Raw genomic sequence first — 13,817 nt, 5'->3', positions numbered from 1 at the left:
ATTTCACATATCTTTTTAAAACTCTAATTCTGAAAAACAACAGAAATAGTCAACACTGTAAATACCATCTTTCTATTCAAAGAAAGTTATGCAAAAAAAAAAAAAAGTAATAGAGATACAAATTATATAAAAAGATGTAAAAAATGATATGAGTTGCCTTAAATCAGAAACAAACTAAACACAGCTGTCTGCATGAGACCAATTTTGACCAATGTGTACAACAAATAAAACTTACTATATGGCATTGATGCACTGCTGGCAATTGAGGACGCATCACTACAGGTGGATGCTGGAGATGGTGGAGGACCCATTTCTGTTTTCACTGGCTCCTGCTTACTTTCAGGCCTGAGATAAGAAATAAGATTTTCCTTATAATTAGATAAATGAAATAATGGAAACTAGTATTTTTTAAAGACACCACAAGTATTTTCTTATAAGAGAATGAATATTAAAAATATTTTTATTAAATTGTGTATTTATACTAATTTTTTATTGTATATTTTTAAGACTCAAGAATAAAAGGTACACAATGCATACTTTCAAATAGTGGTTTAATATGGGAAGGAAAAATATAAAAGCTACCAACAACTTGAGACAATGATTCAGATAAGCTTTACCTAAAAATAACAACAAAATTTACACTTAATTTATCAACACAGCTTTATCAAAGCCTCTTGAGCACGTAAGTTTCACACTGCAACACTGCTAAGATTTGGATATGGCAATTTAACCGAAAAAAAAAAAATGGTAAAGGCAAGTAAGTAAAAAGCCCATTAGACTATTAATTTCTTAAGAGTTCAAAGAAGAAACTCTAGTCACAACGGTTTATAAAAATTTATTCTTAAATGATCTGGTGACAGGATTAAAAAACTAGCCTTCTTTTGAGTTATTTAATACTCTGTTTAAGAAAATAACTACAGCAACTAAACGGCATTCTACAGATGGCACAAACATAAATATTTTTATTCATTAAAGGGTAGAAATCAGTTTTTAATCAGAAAAGCCACTGATTACTCACAAATTTGTTATTTATATACCTCTTATAATCTGGACCATCATCTTAACCCTCTTGTCTCCTATTACTCTCATCAGAAATTTCACCTGAGTTTAGAAACAATCCAAAAGAAAGCCGGTATTATTTTCACTGGGATCTTAACAAGAGTGATCTGGATAAGCACACAGCGAATACTCCTGGCTGCTCCACAAATGCTGCGATGGTGGGGAGAAGCCAATACTGACTAATCACTAGCACACCTTTAAAGTGAATGCATTTCGATGACTGGCAAACAAGGGTACTACTGACATGAAAAAGACTATATTCTTAACATTTAATTTCACTTAGTTCTTTTGCTAATATTTGAAATGGCTGACTTAAAGGAAGATCTTGAAAAACTTCATAAATTACAGGCTTTAAATAGCATGTTCTATTCTAATCTTGTTTATATTTGTACACATCAAAATTATTTCAAATGTTCTTTACAAAGTTCGTAAGACAATGAAAATGTTTTATTACTTTTATTTTTAGTACAAAATTCAACGTAATTAGAAAAAAAGTCTACAAATCTTTTTTTAAAAACCAAGACAGAGAAAGAACACTAAAACTAAAAGCAAAACCTTAATTAGGTATAAAGTGCAATAGCTTTGGTTTGTTAAAAATTACATTTAACTTAACAGTAATCACTGTTTCTACATTTAAGTTTGCACTTTTGACACTGAGAAGAATGACAGCAGTAAAGTCAGTAAATTTATAATCATAACATCTGAGTATAAATGGAAAGTAAACTAAAAAAATTTGGAACCTTAAAAAGCTGTAGGTACAGTAAAATCCCTATCATTTTTCAATGACTGAATACATTTAGAAAAAAAGAAAATACACTGATGTTTTAAATGTTATTTCTAGAACGTGATTATCACTACTCTCCCACATAACTATACTGGTCACCTATATTTTATAAGATTAAGAAAAAATGTTATTTAACAATTTTACTAAAGTTTTAAAGTTCACATACCAAACAACCAAATTACAGTACAAACGATTATTTTTAAAGATGAGTAGATGTTTCTAAAAGCACAGGTGTTAAGATCTCTGTACCACTCTCCAAACAATAAGCCAGCCCCAGAAATGTGGGGCTATACAAAATTCAGTGGTGTTTCTATTCACAAATCCCTTCAACCCAAAAAACGTTTACAAATTCTTTACAGATATTTCCCTCTTGAGTACATTAACCTGTAAAAAACCATTTCAATAATCAAGATGTAGGGCAGGAAGTTAGGTAGAAATTAAGATGATTACACAAGGAGAGAGGAGAATGTCGGCTTAATAGTAAGGCTTAAACATATTATTACTGTCACAAAACACCTGCAAAGGATATCGCTAATAACAAAACAAGGGCATCAAAAGAATGCTACAATGTCATCTGGATATTAAAATCAACTGTTTTAATACACAAATATTAGCCAAGTTACAAACAGTAAAATTTAGCAATTCCTTTCGAATTTCCTGGGAACCTTAACAAGACCCTATCATATTAAGAGTTTACAACTTCACTATATACCTCTAAGTCTTCCTGGATTATTCCCATTCATATGCAGAGCAAACAAGGAACTGGTGTGTAAAAGCACGATTAGTTAAGGTATAGTACTTACTTAGCTTCAGTGGTTTTGCTAGCTTTTTCCATGTTTTTCAAGCTTTCAGGAGATCTAAGTTGAAATCTACAGCTGTCATTCATATTCCAAACTGACTCCATTAAGACACCAACTTTAGGAATCCCTGCACTAATTGAAAATGCAACTGCTCCAGCATGATAAAGAGGGTTATTTCTCAAGCATACCTAGCAAACAAAAGAAAACCATCATCAAGATGACATAACTTTAAATATATATATACATATAAAATATTTATTTCAAATGGATGAAATATAATACATAAAAGTACTGGGCTTCCTAGTTTCCCAATATAATCCTACCCAATCAATAAGGCTGAAAAAGCATCACCTTAAAGGTCTTCATTAAGAAAATTTGTTTCTAGGCCGGGCGTGGTGGTGGCTCACGCCTGTAATTCCACCACTTTGGGAGGCCGAGGCAGGTGGATCATGAGGTCAGGAGTTCAAGATCAGCCTGGCCAAGATGGTGAAACCCCATCTCTGTTAAAAATACAAAAATTAGCTGGGCGTGGTGGCATGTGCCTGTAATTCCAGCTACTTGGGAGGCTGAGGCAGAGAACTGCTTAAACCCGGGAGGCGGAGGTTGCAGTGAGCCCAGATCACACCACTGCACTCCAGCCTGGGCGACAGAATGAGACTCCATCTCAGAAAAAAAAAAAAAAAAAAAAGAAGAAGAAGAAAAAGAAAAGAAAATTTGTTTCTAATATTAAGGAACAGGAATAATTTCAACAATTTTGCTAAAAATTTAGCATTAACTTTAAATTTTCATGCAGCAGATATCCCAACTATTCTGCTACAAACAGAGCAGAAACAGCAGAGAAGAAACTAGAAGGCATTATCACTTAAAAAGCAAAATGTGAATAAAACAATTATACTTGTCTGTTTCCTACAATTTGAAATAACTTTTTCCCTTAATTCATGATAGGCTCTATAACTTCATCTCTATAGATGTGTCTTTCTTCCAGAAGACTATTGTTTCTTGCTAGCCAGAAGGTTCCATGAATAATTTTTCTTTTAAATTAAAAAAGAATATGTAGACATTAGTGTCAGAAGTTTAACTGAGTTCAGGAGTAAATAACCTACAGAGGAAAAAAAAAATCTCACTGTCAGGGACTAACCTCAGGTCATACTCTGAAAACCAATGGCCTTCAAGACAGCACTGTTAAACACACCAACAATATCTCCATCTTAGATAGGAACATTTTTTCTGGAGATACCTTTTGATTTCTCCAATATCCCAATCTTACTATGTGATAGATGACCAGAGGTATATACGAAGATCATGATTTTTTGTGGCTTATAATTAAATGAAACAAACAAAAGAAGATGGTGGTACATTTGAAAAGTGCAGGAACTGGAAACATTGGCTTAGAGGTACAGTTCTACCAAAGAATAGTTGCGTATCATTAACTCTAACTCCGTGGCATAAAATCTTAAGATGACCTATAAATACAGATGCTGCTGAATACTCTAAGTGACCAACAGTTATTTTTGATGTTAAGACATGAATATTTTCCTTGTTCTGCAGCTGCAACTGCCCTCAGCCTCCAGTATTCTACAGGTTTAAAATACAACTTTGGTTCTATACCAAGGTATTTTAATATGTTATCTTTCAGCAATTTAGTGTCAAGCTTTTTTATTGATAGCTTTTCTCCAGTGCATCTTTAAAGTATTTTTTCTGCTCTCCCTGCCTACAGTAATGCCATCCTACCTGCTGATATGGCAGCTGCTGCAACATCCTGCTAGTACATGAGTGCAATTAAAGAATGTCCAGGACATCTGAAATCAGTATTTAAATTAAATAGGCAAAGGGGGGATCCTACAAAGGAGGAAAAGAGGGGCAAAGAGAGGGGGTAGGAGCAGAGGGAAAGAGAGAGAGCATACCCTGTCCAAAGAAACTAATATAAATAATGAAGGCCAATCAATAATATTCAAAATAGTGGGTAATCGCTGAAAATTTTCTGGTTAGAAGACCAATAGGCAGAAGAAAACCATGAGTAAGACCAAGAAAAAAGGTGTCATGAAGAAAGAGAATAGGTACATTTTACTACCTTTGTACTGAGAAAAAAAAACCTGCATTTAAAGTGCTAGATGAAGAAATTAACACATTCTATAATTAAAAACCACCATTTTGTCTTAAGTTTTAAGGATTACGTTTTTAAACATTCATAACAGCATTTGCTGTAATGAATATAAGCATTAAGTTTTACCCAGAAGATAAACCTCAACCAGAATGTAATAAATTAGACGTTCTCAGACTCATTTGATCTCAAGACCTTTTTTCACTGTTAAGTATTACTGCATATCCCAAAAACCTTATGTTTATATGGGTCATATCTAGTTTTAATAATCAGTAAATTAAAACTGAGTAAATCAAACATATTAGTAATTGAAATTGAGAAAATTTTAAATATTTTACAGTAATAAAACCCCACATTCATATAAACAATTTTTATGGAAAATAGATTTGCAAAAAAACAGCGGCGAGACAAGTAACATTGTTTATATTTTAGCAAATCTCTTAATGTCAGACAGCTGTATTCTCATGTCTGCTTCTGCATTCAATCTGGTGATACCTTCTTCTGACAAAGCTAATTCAGCTAATAGGAAACTAATAGGAACCTATTAGCTAATAGCTAATAGGAAATTAATAGGAACCTATTAGCTAATAGCTAATAGGAAGCTAATTCAGCCTGACACAAATATGTAATAGAAAAAGAAAGGAAATTTTCAGACTCTGAAAGGGTTGAGGAGAAGGCAGGAGTCTCTGGACCACACTTAGAGAACCACTGAGATATTAAGAATATCAGCTTCCAGAAAATAGTACCTGTAGAAGCCTAAAACCATCTCATTCAGGGTCAAAAACCAGAAAGTGGTAGAAATGGGGATTTGACAAAGCCCCCTGCCTCATGCTGACAACATCCCCATAGAGCAGTATCTTTCAAACTGTTTAGTCGTAAGAATCACCCGGGATGTTTGTTAAACACAATGATGCCTGGCCCTAACACCAAACAAACTTAAACATTTCAGGTAAGAGGTTCCAGATTCTGCATTTTAAAAGTAGCAAGTGATTCTTAAAACCAGGGAACCTTGCCCCATAGGGAAAGGTTACTAAATCTATACAGTATTACTCTAAAATCTGGAGTAATACTGTATAGATTATACTGGACCAAAATCTATACAGTATTACTCTACTGAATGAAGGAAGAATGATGTGACACATACATGTTACTGGAAACTGATTCTTCAAATGATGCTTACCTGTAAAATTGCTTACAAGGGAAGAAAGTGATTCTGAAGAGAAATGAGGTCCCTTAAGACAGGAAGACAGGCTTAATTCATCACTTACCTGGGTACCAACAGTGATGTTCGGCATTGAAGAAATACCAGCACTGGATTTAGGCTTTTTATTTTTCGCTCTAGCTTTCTCTAACATTTTCTTCCTTTGACTAAAAGGAACTACACCCCTGAAAACGAAAAACACAAATTGGTCAAATAAGCAGTAAAACAGCCCACTAAATAAATTTGAAATTACACATATTATGAGTTAAGCATTTCTGGCATTTCTCCAGTAATTTCGCCTCAGAAAACTATTAACGTGTACAATTTCATCTTAATTCTAATTTGTCCATAAGATTAATAACTGGATCTACTTTTATTAAACCTTTATAATTAAATTTTATGGGAAATTCATCAATTGATTTCCTTTTTTTTTTTGAAACAGGGCCTTGCTCTGCTGCCCATGCTAGAGTGTAGGTGGCTGATCTCAGCTCACTGCACTCTCTCTCTCCTGGGCTCAAGAGATCCTCCTGCCTCAGCCTCCCAAGTAGCTGAGACTACAGGCACCCACCACCACACCCAGTTACTTTTTGTATTTTTTGTAGAGACTAGGTCTCACGGCATTGCCCAGGCTGGTCTCGAACTCCCAGGCTCAAGTGATCCTCTGGCCTTGGCCTCCCAAAGTGCTGGGATTACATGTGTAAGCCACTGTACCTGGCCCTAATTGATACATTTTCTTCCAAATAATTATACTTCATTAAGAAACTCCCCTGTATATTGTTTCCAAAATGCAAATTTGCTGTTAACTCCTTAAAATACAACACAGAAAAAATGTGAGGTCACCTTCTAACAGTAAAGCTATAATTAAATAAGGTAGAGAATATTCATACAATGAAATAAAAAAAAAAATTCTATAACCTATACTTTCAATTATGTAAAAGCAAAGTACATGATTATGTAGAGAAAAAAAGATTTAAAATACCCCCAAATGTTAATTGTAGTTATCTCTCGTGGTAGGATTCTAAAGGATTTATGTTTCTACTTTATATTTTATAAAACTTATTAATTATATTCACTAAGTATGTACTACTTTTATAAATGTAACTGTTACAGTTTTTTAAAATGTTACTTTGTTCCAAAGTGAAATTTCCCTTCCATAAGGCATTATCTTTTAATTGACCTTCTCATGTTGGTATTCCACTACTCAAAGCATCTCTCTATACATATACAAGCATTCGCTGATAAATTCCTCCTCCCTATAGACTCACCACCAATATAAATTGTTCTCCAGCTGAGCGCAGGTGTAAAGGGCACAGCAATGTAAAGAAACTATCCGCTCTCCTTGAAGTTCCGAGTAAGTCTGAGCAGTGTGCTCTAATTTAGAAGCCACAGAACTTAAAGTTTCATCCACCCATGTAGCAACCTAAAGAATAAAATATTAGAACTTTAAAAAAAATCAAGCCATCTTTTCAAAAGGATTGTGGTAAAAACTAGGGCAAGGCATATACACTTTAAAGACTGGAGTTCTAAAATGTTTTGAGTTAAATGCTATAAAAATAAGTAATTCAGAGAGGTTCTTAGTAAGACTAGAAACTAAAATACCTTCTTCACACAAATCAAAATAGCAGTTATTGAAATGAATCTCTAAGGCCATCTTTAAGGTCAGAAGTAAACATCTGCTCTACCAATTTTTAAAAGAATTTAGTGACTTTAGGCCAGGTGGCATGCCTGTAATCCCAGCACTTCGAGGGAGGATCACTTGGGGCCAGGAGTTTGAGACTAGCCTGAGCAACACAGTGAGACTCTGCCTCTGCAAAAAGTTTTAAAAATCAGTAGGGCACAGTGGTGTGTGCCTACAGTATTAGCTACTCGGAAGGCTTGAGTTCAAGGCTGCAGTGAGCTACGACCATTGCACTGCAGCCTGGACAACAAAGCAAGACCCCAACTCAAAAAAACAAAACAAAAGAATTCAGTGACTTTAAAGCCAAACCGATAATTTGAGGCATAATATCCATACTTTCTCATTTGGTATTTCCTAGCTTCTCAACATCTTTTCTTAGCAATTTTCTTGAATATTTTTGCCTTTCCTTAAACCAGAAAGCTTTTTTTTTTTTTTATGTGAGACGGAGTCTTGCACTGTCGCCTGGGCTGGAGTGCAGTTAGTGGTATGATCTCAGCTCACTGCAACCTCCACCTCCCAGGTTCAAGCAATTCTCCTGCCTCAGCCTCCTGAGGAGCTGGGATTACAGGCACCCGCCACCACATCCAGTTAATTTTTTGTATTTTTAGTACAGATGGGGTTTCACTATGTTGGCCAGACTGGCCTTGAACGCCTGACCTCATGATCTACCCACCTCAGCATTTCTATTTTTAAAGTTACAGTATAAACTAGCCAACAAAAATATACATTAGATTACTAAGGCTTGAGACACTTTGTATTTATGTTAACATAGAAACATCGAAAATGAAAAGATGGAAAAGGAGCAAAAAAAGAAAAAAAGAAAACAATAATTAAAGCATGAAATGTTTATCAATGCAAAGTGTTTCATACCTTGTTATTTTCTGTAGCTACAGTTGCTCTTATGCTATTTGCAGACAGGAGGACTATCTTTTCATTGGTTAACCCCAAAAATGTTGCTCGTGGATGATGTAATGAAGGATTCTTTGAAAGCATAAAAAAAAATTACTATTTTATATGCTGATATGTAGAGCTATTCAATCCAAAATTTCATAAAATAAAATACCTGGGCATTTCTGTAAGGCTCAGATTCACTCCATTTCCACTGATAAAGTTCTCCTTTACTGCTGACAGCCAAAAGTTCAGAATATAGAGCCCCAATACAGATGAATTTTGTTCCATCCTATAAAGTAAAATACAATACTATAAATATAAAAATTGCCAAATCTACTGATTTGAACACTGTCACTTTAATCACTTCATCAAATCTAGATTAATTATGAAAACACATAAACCACAACTACATCAAGTCTTTAGCACAGCCTACAAGGTATCCAATTAAGGTGGCCCTGGCTCCCTCCATTAACTCACCTCCATTCACACTGGCCTTCTTCCTATTCTTGGACCATGTCCACTATGACCCTACCCTTGGACCACTGTCCTTGCTGTTCCCTCTGTCTTGTTACTCTTTCTCAGGTGACATTCCCTCAAGAGACTGTCTCTGATGACACTATGTACAGAACCACCACTCTCACATTCAGTTCCTTATACTGCTTTCTTTTTAATCCACAGCACTTCACAACTTGACACATCTGTTTATACACTATCTCACTCAAGTATAAGCTTTGTCTTATTCACCACTGTAACTTAAGAACTTAAGTGTACAAGTAGGTGCTCAATCAATGTGCTGAATGAGTGAAGGGAAAAAAAGAAAAACAGAATAAGGAGCTGACGCAGAGAAAAACGATGTCAAATCAAAAGATTCTTTCCCTGTAAGCTCTTTCAAGCTATGGAAACAAATGCCTATATTTAAGGTAATAATTTGTTCACTTTTATGTTGACATACATGCAGTAAGTTGAAATGCAATTAAATTATAAAAAGCTTGGCTAATAAATGTAAATAAATAATAATTTTCTTTAACATAAAACCAATGATCAGAGCCACAAAGCTACCTAGAAATCTCACAGCAAAATTTGCCAATAACAGATTTTAGGTTGCAAAAATGCTATTGGTCTATACACGGTACTTCTCCACTTTCTTTGGGATTCTGACCCCAGGGTATGATAAACAAACGGTGTCTTTCTGGTTTTCTGCCAAAATTTAATTTTATTTGATCAGATGGTAACGTTACAGTGCTCAGCTAAAACTTGTAAAGTTTACAAGATTTATTAATATAACACAATAACAACAGGTTATGCCTGACTGTTACACAGAAATAATACTAATTTTAATCTTCTATTTTACCTGTACCAGTCAACCCTATTTTCAAGTCACTTTTATTGGGGGATGTAAAAGAGACCAAATTTGGAATTCTCCAAGTTAGCAATTCTTCCCTTACCTTTAGCATGGATATCTACAAACCATTACTGACTTTCTCCATAGAAGCTGCATCAAATTTTACCTTTCTACTTCATATTCTCTTCTCAATCCTACGGTTAAGAATTAACTATAATAGAATCAGATTAAGTGAGTCCCAAACCTAGATCCAACACTTATTAAGTATGTGACTTCAGGTAAACTATACAATTTCTCTGGAACCATTTCTTCATTTCTAAAATGGGTATTAAGGTAATGCAAATCATGGTAAGGGAGAGGGGACTGCAGGGTAAAAATCAAATGGAGTAACATATAGTTGACCCTTGAACAATATGGGTTTGAACTGTTAGGGTCTGCTCATAGTTCTCTTCAGCCTCTGCCATCCTTGAGACAGCAAAAACAACTTCTCTTCTAACTCTTCCTTCCCCTCCTCAGCCTATTCAACGTGAAGATAATGAGAATAAAGACCTTAACGGTAATCCACTTCCACTTAATGAATACTAAATATATGCTCTTTTCCTTAGGATTTTTTTTTTTTTTTTTTTTTTTTTTGAGACTGAGTCTGGCTCTGTCGCCCAGGCTGGAGTGCAGTGGCCGGATCTCAGCTCACTGCAAGCTCCGCCTCCCGGGTTTACGCCATTCTCCTGCCTCAGCCTCCGGAGTAGCTGGGACCACAGGCGCCCGCCACCTCGCCCGGCTAGTTTTTTTTTGTATTTTTTAGTAGAGACGGGGTTTCACCGTGTTAGCCAGGATGGTCTCGATCTCCTGACCTTGTGATCCGCCCGTCTCAGCCTCCCAAAGTGCTGGGATTACAGGCTTGAGCCACCGTGCCCGGCTAGGATTTTCTTAATAACATTTTCTTCTCTAACTTACTTTATTGTATAAATAGAGTATATACTACATATAACATACAAAATATGTGTTAATCAACTTTATGTTGTTGCTAAGGCTCCCAGTCAACAGGAGGCTATAGTAAGTTTTGGGGGACTTAAAATTACGTGGATTTTCAACTGCATGAGGAGTGGGTGCTTCTAGTTCAAGGGTCAGCTGGATAAAGTACACAGCACAGAGCCCAGTGCAAAAAGCACTCAATCAAATTCGACTATGACTAATCTCCTCCCCTGACTTCATCTCTGACTCAACCAGAAAATGACAGCTCTCAGGCACAGGCTTCCTCAATATTCCTAGCTCTAGAGTTGCTTAATGAAAGCGCCATTCTCACCTCCTCCCTTCTCCCCATCTCAGAGAAAGAAGGATTTTCCTCCCCTATTTAAAGATAACCCACAGACGCATTGTAGGCAACTCCTTCTCATATCCCCCAACAACCATCCAAACAAATCTCTCCTTCAGTCCTAACATGGTAAAGTGAATTACTGCCTGGGCATGTTTCACCTTACCAGTTTTCAGTGATGGCTACAACATGTTTTCCAACTGCCAAATCAATGCCCAATGTATTTCATCAATCCATCTTCTCTTTAAACTCTTCAAATGATTTGCCTCAGTTCATTATCTGTTATGGAACCCATCCTTCTCTCCTCACTTCACAGGTCACCATTCTCTACTGGTCTTCCATCTACCCTCCATCTCCCTGGCACTACTACCGTGCACTACTATGCATGGTCTTCCCTCCATCTCCCTGGTACTACCATGCACTCCCTGCCACTGATTCTGTCTTTGTCCCTGTATTCAAATTGTGCTTCACCTTCAGCCTCAGTGACTGCATCCACTAGAGCATCATGCTTTTAAATGCGTAAATCTCGTATCTCCAGACTTACCTACAGCTGTCTTAAAAAGCACAATGACATCTCTAAAATGAATCTGCCATCTCCTGCAAAGCTGTGCCTTCCCTGCAGTCCCTATCTCTATGAATGACATCACCACCCACCTGGTAATGGGAGACATGACAATCAAATTGACTGATGAGAGAAAAGAAAGAGATGAGGGGTGCTCCCAGGTTCCCATGTCTACGATGCTCTCAGATTCTTTTTTTTTTTTTTTTTTTTTTTGAGATGGCGTCTTGCTCCATCGCCCAGGCTGGAGTGCAGTGGCGTGATCTCGGCTCACTGCAAGCTCCGCCTCCCGGGTTCCTGCCATTCTCCTGCCTCAGCCTCCCAAGTAGCTGGGACTACAGGCGCCCGCCACCACGCCCGGCTAATTTTTTATATTTTCAGTAGAGACGGGGTTTCACCGTGTTAGCCAGGATGGTCTCGATCTCCTGACCTCGTGATCCGCCCGCCTCGGCCTCCCGAAGTATTGGGATTACAGGCGTGAGCCACCGTGCCCGGCCAGATTCTTCTCTTTCTCTGTCCCCATAACCCTGCTTTGGCTGAGATCCTCACAATTTCCTTGAACAACTGTAGCATTCTCATAACTGACTTTCGATTTTTCCTGTTTCTTTCTCCCATCATGCCAGTAATGTTCGCCTCCTTAAAACTAATCAAATACAACAAAACAAAACCCCACCAATCACATCAAGTCACTTCTCTAAGGACTCTATTGACGTCTAAATTGCTGCAAAACAATATCCTAACTCCTTGCTTGGCAAACTGCCTAGTCATCCCACCTCTTCTCCTTCTCCCCACCACAAAGCAGCAATTCTGAATTTTTCATTGTTCCTCAAACACATCATGACCTTTCGTGACTCTGGGCCCATGCCTAATACGTTTTAAATACCTTTGAGTCTTGGTCAATGCCCACCTCACCTTACAAATGCTGCTTAAATGTCGCCTCCTCTGCGACGCTTTTGCCAGATCTCTCAGGCGGTATGGGCCATTTCCCATTCTGAACCCCTATGGCACTTTATTCATACTTTCAGTCTAGCGTTGACCACACTGTGATCACATTATATTCTATTTAATGTTTGTGTTCCCCACTGAATTCCTTGTGGAAAGGCCAATATCATACTCACAACTACATTACCATATGCCAGTTTGGTATATGACACAAAGCAGGAACACACTGACCAATTGTTGAATGAGCAAATGAATCTTAACTCCAGCTGCTTTGGGTAAAAATGCCTTACGAGAGCAGTACAATCCTGAACAAACCATCCCAGTAGCAAGAGCCTGGTGCATGGTGCATTAGGCCCTCTCGGAACTGCCTTGCCTTTACCTTTCAGAAATAGGGCAATGTCCCCCAGGGTGATAAGGCCTGGATGAGCCAATTAAACCCCTACAGGCCCTGAAAATCCACTATGAACAAATGAAGATGAATAGCACAACTATGAACCCACAGGAAGAGGACAAAAAAATCACCTACTACGTCTTGCCTTCTTCAGATTTATCCATATTAAAGAAAATTATTATATGTAGAGAAATACAAAATAAATACATACACAAGGACAGTATTTTAGCTCACTCATTTCATAAGTCATAGAAAATAATGTTTTTATTAAATATGAATTGCTGCTTCTCAGCAAGCTGACATCTGCTCAATCCAACTAGAGAAAGTGGCTATGCACGTTTCCTTAAAGAGCAGTAGTTTGTAGCTCTATTTTTCAACAAAAAGAAGTGGAATCAGTAAATCTGCAACTGTCCAACATAAATGGATCGTAAATTTAACTAGAAATCCTTCCTCAAAGGGGGAAGGAAAACTATTAAAAATATGAGACATGAAATAGTGGCCAAAGCTTTAAAAAACACTTGGCCCAGCAACACCAACTCTATTAACTGGCCACACCTATGTTTACTAATTTATATTGTGAAAAAGTTAGCCTCTCTATTCCTAAATTTTGCCCCACAAAACTTGGTTTTCACATATTTTCTACTATGAGCAAACACTGGTTTCATCATTAGGTAGCAGCTCCAACTCCTGTCACTAAATACAATGTACTGCATGTCATGATTGGAATGGATGGCAACTACAGGATACACTGCAATTT

At 36.9% G+C, this 13,817-nt stretch overlaps 1 protein-coding gene across 5 annotated transcripts in view; it reads right to left on the bottom strand.

Annotated features, from left to right (window-relative positions):
- LOC105476035 (ubiquitin protein ligase E3 component n-recognin 5) overlaps nt 1-13,817 on the bottom strand; it is a 154,789-nt gene that overhangs the window by 60,179 nt on the left and 80,793 nt on the right. For all 5 annotated transcript variants that reach the window (XM_071067924.1, XM_071067925.1, XM_071067927.1 and 2 more), the window contains exons 10-15: nt 8,687-8,803; nt 8,494-8,604; nt 7,211-7,365; nt 6,013-6,130; nt 2,647-2,831; nt 236-345 (exon numbers count right to left, since the gene is read on the bottom strand). In XM_071067924.1, the coding sequence (XP_070924025.1) occupies nt 236-345; nt 2,647-2,831; nt 6,013-6,130; nt 7,211-7,365; nt 8,494-8,604; nt 8,687-8,803 (796 nt within the window). The remainder of the gene's footprint in view (nt 1-235; nt 346-2,646; nt 2,832-6,012; nt 6,131-7,210; nt 7,366-8,493; nt 8,605-8,686; nt 8,804-13,817) is intronic.

Source organism: Macaca nemestrina, chromosome 8, assembly GCF_043159975.1.
Source record: "Macaca nemestrina isolate mMacNem1 chromosome 8, mMacNem.hap1, whole genome shotgun sequence".
In the NCBI taxonomy this organism is placed as follows: Eukaryota; Metazoa; Chordata; class Mammalia; order Primates; family Cercopithecidae; genus Macaca; species Macaca nemestrina.
The sequence above is the reverse complement of the archived record's forward strand: the minus strand, read 5'-3'. Positions and strand labels throughout refer to the sequence as shown.